The 10,057-nt window shown below is 45.6% G+C and overlaps 1 protein-coding gene across 1 annotated transcript; it reads right to left on the minus strand.

Annotated features, from left to right (window-relative positions):
• Window positions 1-418: 418 nt before the first annotated feature.
• On the minus strand, window positions 419-2,203 carry LOC119464038 (solute carrier family 22 member 7). The gene has a single exon (XM_037724858.1). It carries the CDS (start codon window positions 2,201-2,203, stop codon window positions 419-421), a length of 1,785 nt encoding a protein of 594 aa, XP_037580786.1.
• Between the last annotated feature and the right edge of the window lie 7,854 nt (window positions 2,204-10,057).

Raw genomic sequence — 10,057 nt, forward strand, 5'->3', positions numbered from 1 at the left:
AAATTTTCACAACTCTGGATTCTATGTTTCAGGAAGTACTATCAAAACCGTAAGTTACAGTGAAAAGGCAATTGCAGGACCAACTTGTGCAAGGATGGAATATGCAGTTGAACGCCGAGTCTTAAAACACTACTGTTTAAATTCAAACAGATAAACTATTTCAAAGATATATCTGAGCACCGACACGAGATTATTATGCGTCTGAACTTCATAACATATTTATATTGTATCCTGAAAGCTACGGTGAAAAGGCAACAAAGTAGGGACATGTCAAACAAGGTCAGCATCACCGCATAATAGAACCCCGGTGTTGTTTTAAATGTCTTTACTGGCAACACAAAGCAAAGAAGAAAAAAAGCGATCACTAATAAGAACGTACCAAGACAAAGCGAAATCACGTTCACATACGGGCTGTGTTCTAGAAGTCACGCAGCGTTGACCGGCTTATACTATGTGTAGAGTGTTGTTCGTCCAGGGAGAGTTGATTTTTGTCGCGTCGGCTTGAGCGGCGCCCGTGCAGCCGTTTCTTAGGCAGCGGTACCAGAGTATGCTGCAGCTCGTGCCTCAGCTCCTCGCCAGTGTGATCGGTGGTCACGGTACTTTTGACGTGCGTGACGGAACGAGCTAGTTTCCAGTCTGCCTCTGGGGGTAAAAACTCCGTGGCGGCTGCGAACAACGTCATCAAGATGGCCGCAACGGCAAGATGCACTTCGGCGTGCCTACCGCGGAGGAGCCTCGGAACCATCTGGGCCAGTGTGTCGCCGAGACGGCTGAAGGCCAGGCCAGCGCCGAGTGCCGTGCAATGGATGGAAACAGGGTAACAGTTCACGGCCAGAGTGATGAAAAACATGAGCGACACGTTTCCCGCCATTCGCATGACCAGCAGCAGCGAGTTGCGCAGAACGGTTTCGTCGTCGGTGTAAATAGCGGCCAGAACTGCTGACGTCGCCGCGGAGACGAGGGCCGAGGTGACCACCGAAAGTTTGAAGCCGAAGCGAGGAATGAATCGCGCGACGAGGATGGCAGCGCAGGTGGACAGAAACATGTCGATTAAGTTCACTACCAGGCTGACGAAGATGGCTTCATTGGAGATGAAGCTGACGTAGCAGTAGGTCAGAGCCGTCCAGCAGAATGTCAACAGGATGGTGCGCTGCCACAGACGTTTCGAGCACAGGAGAAAAGGCCCGGCCGGGTCTTTGGGGGCTGCCTCTCGAGCGTGCAAGTACCGCTGCGAGGCGAAAAGATCGCCGCTTCCCGTTGGCAACCCGTTCAGCCTTGCCGCGCGCGCCGCAACGCGCTCGGCTTCCTCGACTCTCCCGTTGACCAGAAGCCAGGCAGGCGACTCGTCTATGGTGTAGTACAGCGTTACCAAGAGGGATGTCGGCAGCATGACCAGGAGCTGGGTGACAGCCCAGCCACCCTTGACGGCCTGGGTCACCACTAGCGTCGGGGGTACCATGAGCAGAGTGACAACCCATGTCGCGACGGTGTAGGCGGGAATCTTGCTCGTCGGCGACACCTCGTACGTCAGCGCCAGCAACGGTGGCAGCAGGGCACTCGCAGCCGCAGAGACGAGGCAGCGCACCGCCACGAAGAAGTGCAGGTCCCTGGGCAGGCCTCCGCCCACTCCGGCGACGAGCACCACGGGCACGGCCACGAAGACGACCACCCTGCGGCCGACGCGATCAGCAGCCACGCCGAACAAGCACAGGGATGCCATGCAGCTGGCCGAGTAGGCGAGCCTCGCGAGGTCCACGAGCCACCGCCGGTGGCACACGAGGTTCCACTCGCTGACGATGTTGTTGCCGTACGTGCCCAAGTCGTACTCCCAAGCCGTGCAGGAGACGATGCGAGCAGCGCGTCCTCCGTTCGGCGGTTCGCGCACAGTGCAGTGGCTGTACTCGCCGTCTACGTCTAGCGGGATGGCGAGCTGCTTCCATTCGGCGACGCTGAGGTTGGCGAACTTGAAGGGTCGTTGGCACCAGTGGTCCATGACGCCCGCAGTCAGTCGGAAGCTCTCGTCGTGAAGCGTAAAAGTGGCGCCGGCGACGATTGTGCCCAACATTATCAGCAACTGGAACTTGCCGAAGCCGTAAGGGAGCCGGACGTCGCTGTCGCCACCTGCGGTTTGCGCTTCGCGTCTTGATGCTGCCGAAAAAGACGTCTGACTGGTGTGCAAAGGCGCCTCTGGCAGAGCAGCCATTCTTCTTCTTCGTTGTTGCCTTCTTTCAGCTGATTGTAGTTCACGCGCCCAATGAAGCAGTGGACAAAGTTTGCACTTCTTTGGCAAATAATGTTGACAATAAAGCACGACGACTAAAATATAAGGCGCTCACGGGAAATTTCAATCAGCTTGTGCATTCAAATCCAACAATAAACTGAATTATTTACTTGCAAAAAGTATTAATTTATTATAGACGTCACAAACGAAAAGTGTATTAAGTATGTAACATTTAGACAGAAGTAATCGCCCCTGTTTAGAAACTGTCTCACAGTGGAGTTGGCGTATTACACAAAAGCGTCTGCGAGAAAGGGAACAAGGCTTCGTTCCTTCATTGGAGTAGTGATGATGATGATGATGATGATGCCTCAATCATTGGCACAACCCACTGTGGGGGATAGGCCACGAACCGGGTGGTATTATGATCAAAGTTTAAGATAAGTTAGTTTAGAAATAAATGGGTAATAAAATTAAGGAAAATAAGTGAATAATTCAAGATTGGAAACGAAACGATAATAAAAGAATTAAGTAGTCTATAATGAGTTAGTCAGCCTTGCCTAGATAGGACTAGTAATATGAATTAATAATAAATTAAATAAGTAAAGGATAGACGTAAATTTGGATAATCATATTAATAATATTATAATTGTGATTTTGTGACATTACTTTCTGAATTTGTTAAATCTATAATTTATTGAAGGATAAATAAATCAATCGTGGAAAATGGAAAAAATTAATGAGGCAATCTTTTTGTATCACAAAGAAAATTATAAGGGCTCGGCAAACATTCCCGTGGCTAATATCCTAACACCGTGGCTCCAAGTGAGAGTATAACTGAACTGCTTAATGGCAGTCCTAGATTGCGAAGTGGGATTTCCAAACATTGTTGTCGATGATTAGAAAATCTCCGACACGATAATAAAAAGTGATCGATGGATTCTGGCTCGTTGCAGAGGTAGCATAATGGAGATGCCGCCAGACCACATCTGTGTAAATAAAAATTTTAGTTGTGGAATACGGCAACGCAGCCTTGTAAATGTTACTTTGAATTGCCGGTTAGGACACCACTGTCGGTTCCAAGAATAATTTCAATATATAAAATCTTTTGATTTTGCTAATGCGAGGCTTTTCTTGTCTTCGGTCAAAGAAAACTGCCTATATCTGGCTGCAGTGATATGCGCAGTTGCCGGCAGCACAGATAGTCGCCGGACCTTTTAAAGAAGCTCGTGCTAAATAATCGGCTATTTCATTATAGTTGGATGTGTTGGTAGGCCTGGTACCCATACTAAATGAACCTAACCTTAAGTGGGGTGGAGCTAATGTGTAAAACGTGCTCCAAGCTGTCGAATTTGTAGACGCGTTAAGCGCGCCGCATACAGAAGGGAATCTGTGACGATAACAACTTTTGTAACAATTTAGCGGTAGCTTTCGCAATGCAAGAACTATTGCCAGAAGTTCGGCCTGAAAAACTGATGTGGAATCTGGCAGGCGAAGTGAAAAAGACCAATCGAGGGATGGTGAGTAAATTCCCACGCCTGCCTTTTCCTCACACGAGGAAGCGTCAGTCGCTATTACATTTATTGGAAAATGGTCCAAATAGTGTTGCAAAGGGGCATTCAAATATGTTGGTGGCAGCAGTTTTGCGTTATTGGGAAAAATGTCTGCAAATTCTTTTTTAAGGGACAATGTGGACCTATCAAACGGAATGATTTCCCTAATGTGCTAATTGTGCCTGCACAACTACAAGCTGTGGGGTATGTAACCGTGGCCAGGTGTTCGCAAAAAATGAATTTGATTCACTAATAAATATATATTCTGTATGTCTAGGAGGAGATTCATAAGTCCTTAAGTAGGTTTGAACAGTAAGCATGCAGAATCTCGTGTGAAAAGAAGGTGATCGCGCTTCCTGGTATAACACGTTATTAGCAACGAATTCAGGCAGACCTAAGCATAATCGAAGAGCTTATATTTTGCACTTCCGGAAAACAAAACACAGCCAAATTCTAGAATCGGTCGTACATACATACGGTAGATCATAATTAATGTGTCACTTCGCATACCAGAACGCCGGTTACTGATTGCGCGTAATAAACCTACAGCTCGTGTCCCTTTCGTTACAATATTTTCTATGTGAGAACTCCAGTTAAGTTTTTCATCATATGTGATACCCAGGTACTTAAGTGACTCTACCTGTGGGATGACCGGTTCTGTGATCATATACTAATGATAAATGTATCGGCCGGGAAAGCGGAAAGACAAGGACTGCACTTTTGTTTACGTTTAGTGCCAGGTGAAGGGTGTGAGGCCACTTCTCTAGAATACCTAGGTACGCTTCCAAGGACATGTAAAGAGAATTGATGTCTCTTGCTGTCGCGAAAAATTCGATTTCGTCTGCATAGACATAGAGATTAACTTCCTGGTGCAGCGGAATTGTACTCATCAACAGGCTAATAGTACAGGAGACAGAACAGCCCCCTGACGCACCCCTCTTGTCTGATCGAACTCTGTTGAAGAAAAGCCGTTTTGAAAACAATAAAATTTTCTTTTTCTTAGAAATGCAAAAATCCATGTCGTTATATATTTTGGAAAATTGTAGGACTGTAATCTGTCCAGTAGTAGTGGTTACTCGACACTGTCATAAGCTCTCGCCACGTCAAGAGTCAGTAAAGCGCTTAATTCTTTTCTATTCTGAGATAGTTGGATACGGCTTTCCAAGTCTACATGCACGCACCAAATGGAGATACCTGGTCGGAAACCTATTTGACTTGAGCTCAGTAACGAATTTTTAGATATATGATACATCATGCGATCATATAGAACTCTTCCAATAAGTTTTACCATATTTGACGTAAGAGAAATAGGCCTAATATTGTCACGACTGTAGCCAGCTCCTTGTTTTTTAAGTAGCGGGATAATTTTGGCTGTCCTCCATTCTTGCGGAATCCAACCATTTTTTAGAGAATAATTCACTGTGTTCAGAAGTTCCTCAGGAGACAATGCAAACAAAATTTTTGCATGGCATTGGAAATGCCATCAGGACCTGGGGCTGAGGCAGGCAAAGATCTAAAGTTACTGGTAAGCTCTGGCACTGTGACTTCCACAAAGTCATCCGCGATGGGAGGTCTTAATGGCCCATTTGGCAAACATGATGTTAAGCGTTGTGCTAAGCCCTTTCCCATGACTTCTAATGAAGCAGATATCTCGCGTGGTGAAAGAATTACCTACGCGATATTCGCTGGTGTTGGTATGAACTTTCTATACCGAAGGAATCTGATCAGAGCTTTTTTGTTGTTAGGCTTAGAGAGGAAGGCATGATGCTTTTCATCATATTCGTATTTGGCATGTGATACTGTTCTCTTGAAAGTGGCAGCTGCAAACTTATAATCACTCCAGTTATTCGGAGACTGTTTGTAAAGTAGTTTTTTTCCAAGCAGCTTTTCGTCGTCTATAATCCCGCGTGCATTCCGAATTCCACCAAGGAGAGTGAGTATTTTTATCTTCGGTAGCATTGAACTGAGACTTTTTATAGGAACTTTTTAATACAGCGCAAAGGCTCATTGCTTTGATGTCATCCGGCACCGTTATCTGGGAGTTGAGGGTCGCTTTTAAGATAATCTGAAATTTCTGGTCATTAACAAAAGTGCGCGCCGGAGACTCTAAAGAAGTAAGAGGGCACACAATATCAAACCGAATGGGTAGATGGTCACTGTTTAAGGCAGAGTCGACTGTAGATCAGGAAGTGACGGGCATCCCCGAACTGGCAAATGTTAGATCCAATGCTGATTTATAAAGGCCTTGAATAAACGCAACTGCTTTCGTGTTTAAACAACAAAAATTTTCATTAATTGCCCAGTCCGAAAATCTCTTTCCCCATGAGTCTGTGCTGAAACCCCAAGTCACATGGGGCGAATTAAAGTCTGTCGCTATCACAATTTCTTTTTTACAAGATTTTACAACGGTATCAAGTTATGTAATGTCTTGAACACCTGCGGGAAAATATACTTTAACTTAAGAAAACGGGTGAACAACCAGGAATAGTTACATCTATTGCTAGTATCTCGCACTCCGTAGGCAAATACTGATATGATATTTTTGCTGTGTGGCATATTTTAGTTGTTATTAAGAAAGAAAGTCCTCCTCCTCTCGATGGACTTTCCAATCGAAATAAACGATAGTTTCTTATGTGGAAATCTTGGCCATTTGATAGCCAAGTCTCCTGCAAAGGAATAATGTCGGGAGAAAATTGTGAACAAAAATATATTAAATCTGTAGCTGCAGAAATAATGGAACGGCAGTTCGGCTGTAATAGCTTTACAACACCTATGATGAATTAATGCCTACTTTGGAAGTCACTTGCTCTAAAATACTGTCTTTTAAAAAATCTCTCTTCGAAAGACTGTCTTTACCGTGTTTAGTGGGTTTTGATTGAGGGATAGAACTTGAAGGATTAGGGTTAGCATCTGTCTTGGAAAGACTATCTTTAACAACTTTTTTGGTGTTTGAGTGCGGGACAGAGGTGGATGAATTATCATTAGGTGATCTTGTGCGTTTAAGCGTCGGAAGACCCATTTCTACATCTTGGTTGTTTTCCGACACTGATCCAGAGAAGCATTCGTTGTCGGTCTGCTGAGTTGTAGTTGATTGCCTTGTATTTTCAGCGTTTTCTGCGATGATTGGCGAGGGATGTATTAGCTGCCCATCGTTCGATGTAAGGGGATGTGTAGGAGTCTGTAAGCTAGTGTTAGAACTCGCTACAGAACTGAAAAGTTGAATCATTTGAGATGTCATCACATAAGCTAGAGTCTCCGACAGGTTTGAGGTTAGTCGTTCTATAGCTTTTGACATCGCTTTTTCGACCGCTATCGCAATAGCATTGGAAAGGGTTGAGTCTGCAACCATTTGTTGGTGGGCTTTCACTCCTGCATATCCTTTAGACCTTCCCTGGACCTCAGCAACAGCATCACGGCGTGAGCAACGTCTCCTTTCAATTACTTCTATAATTTGAAGTTCCTGTGTTCTCGTAGGACAATTCGAGTAGTTAGTGGGGTGACCACCACTACAAAGACAGCATTTCTCTTCTTCAGATGAGCAATCACTAAAATTGTGGTTGTCACCGCAATTACGGCAGCGTGGCGCAGATCTGCAGCCCCTCACGTTGTGACCGAATCGCCAACAGTTGACGCATTGTAGAATGCGAGGAGCCAGAGCTTCAACCTTATAAATTAGGGGCGAGACCTTTATTTCTGTCGGACGCATTGTCCCAGCACATGTGATTATCACTGACTCAGTTGGGGTCTTCTTATTATCAACCACTCGGCTACATCGGTAAACGGAGATGACACCAGCCACCGAAAACATCTCTAAAATATCTTCCGGGGTTAAACTGACGTCTACAGCTCGTAAAATGCCTCTGTAGCATGCAAGATGCGGTGGAACGAAACATCTCACCGAATGTGAAGCGAATGTTGAGCAATTGAGCAGTTCCTTGGCACAGTTGTGGTCTGGCGAGCAACATAAAATACCTCCCATGCCGAACTGGCGGACCTCAGTGATGTGTCGGAAGTGAGTTGACGCCTTCTGCAGCTCCACCTGAATCGTCTTCAGTTTCTTCATGTTAATTATACCCCCGTCGGTAGGCACCATGGCCTGGTGGTGCCAACAGTTGGTGCGGACGTTAGACAAGTACCACCACCCCAGCTGACTTTAGGTGACGTCACACAAGCGACCCACGTCACGCTCACACGCACGTGTGCAGAAGTGCAGCATGCGTCCTCGTTCTTCTAGGCCGTCCACCAAGCGCAAGTGGTTTATTAAACTAAATTAGTGTTTAAGCGTAAATTGCGTCAGAAAATGCATAAAGTATGACTTACACACAAGCTGCAGACATGATGACAACGGAATAATATTCGAATATGCGAGAAAACATAAATCTGTTACGCGGAAACTGAACGGCAAAGCCCTTTTCCAGCAGCCGTTCGAGGTCTGTCTTAGTGGCTGCGACCGATAGGTGGCGCTACCGTTAGCACATCATGCATCCTTATCCTTGTAGGCCCTCCGCCTAGCGCAAGTGCCTTATTGAAGTAATTTAATTTCTGAAGGTAAAATGCGTTAGAATATTAGTAAGGTGCGACTTATACACAACCTACCGAAATCATAGCATCTAAGTGTAATTCGAATATACCCGAGAACATAATTCTGTTATGCGGAAACTCAAATACAAACCCCTTTCCGGCTGCCGTTTTTTGGATGAGGAGGCCACGAGAAATCCTAGAGGCTAACAATCTCGCTGTAGAACAAAACCAGATTGTTATCGAAGTGGTTAGGTTGATAAGTGAGATAGCAATGATAACGAATGCAGACAGTTCAAACGACCCGCCTGTTTCTAAGACACACAAGCTCGCACTTCTTGCGCCAACGACTAGCCGCCAAAGCCACGCAACTGTAGCACACACGGGCTGCTACCTGGAAACAGCAGCCGCATGAGAAATAGTTCCGCATACTTAAGGTAATACCGGATTGCTTTGATTGTATTAAAGGACTCTTGTAATACGGGATGTGCAAAAGAGTACACTCTAAAAACAGTTGCACCCTTTGGGGTGCATTTTTTGCCACACAACAATAATCGTCATTTGTCTTCCTTGCGTTTCTTATCTTGAAAACTCTGCACTTGGTACTTTCCTGTCGAGAACGCTGTGTCACGCTGATAATGCTCTTGTCGTTCGTGACCGAGAAATGCCGGGCGCACAGCGTTAAAGAAAGGAAAGCCACGCAAGTCAGATGGCGATTATTGTTCTGTGGCAAAAATACACCCCAAAGGGTGCAACTGTTCTTAAAGGGTATACGAAGACGCTCAAATATACAAGAGGCCAAGAGACGGAGCATCAAGTCGTACGGACGCTTAGACACGAAAAATGATTTTGGCTGTATTAGTGAATGAAAGCTTCTACCATAACAAAATGGCTGTCTTACCACGAGAGGAAACATGGTAAGTCAGAAAACGAGCGAGAACGATAGACACGTGGCGACGACGCCTTGAAGTTTCCGCACTAGCTCATACATTTCGGCATACATTTCAATGGCGGCAGCTCGGGCTAAGATAACTTTCTGTCGATAAAGGCGGGCTAGAATGAATTTCAAAAAAAAAAAGAAACGCGGCCAAAAGCTTAGAAAGTTTGAGGAACTCGTACTGAGCCACAACATTCCAAATATGAAAAAGATATATATATATATATATATATATATATATATATTTTTTTTTTTTTTTCGCGTACCCGCTCGCGCGCGCCTCCGAACTCTGGCATATAAACAGCGTTCAAAGATCCGTTACGACGCCCGCCATCATTCCGTGTCTTATACTAAACGTGACCTTGTGAGGCTGTGGACACCGGTCCGCAAACGTGGTCTCTGTCAGAACTTCTTGGCCAGCTACTCCGTTCCGTTCGTCATTGTCGACCGCCTCAGCGACGTTACGTATGTAATATCCAACGTCACAAGCAATGGTCGGCGCTCTATAGAAAGACACAGCTGACACATGTCGCGCTCCTTACGCCATTCTACCGTCAATCTACTCAATGACTCGCCCAGCGGGCATCGTCTCAAGTGAAACGTGCGAGCGGAGTTTGGATGAAGAGGAGAACGAAGCTGTGCTGGCTCGCGTACGGCACCGGGAACTGTTTTCGCTGGGCGATACCTTCGCATTTTTCATCTTGTGAATAAACGCAATCCATCTTCGCAATACATGCATAATTTGTATACCGTGATGTCACACTTACTTTTCAGTGATACAGTTTCAGCGCGAAATTCAAGAACCGGAACTGTGACCTTCATTTTCTGTTC

This window comes from Dermacentor silvarum, chromosome 9 (genome assembly GCF_013339745.2).
Source record: "Dermacentor silvarum isolate Dsil-2018 chromosome 9, BIME_Dsil_1.4, whole genome shotgun sequence".
NCBI classification, from domain to species: Eukaryota; Metazoa; Arthropoda; class Arachnida; order Ixodida; family Ixodidae; genus Dermacentor; species Dermacentor silvarum.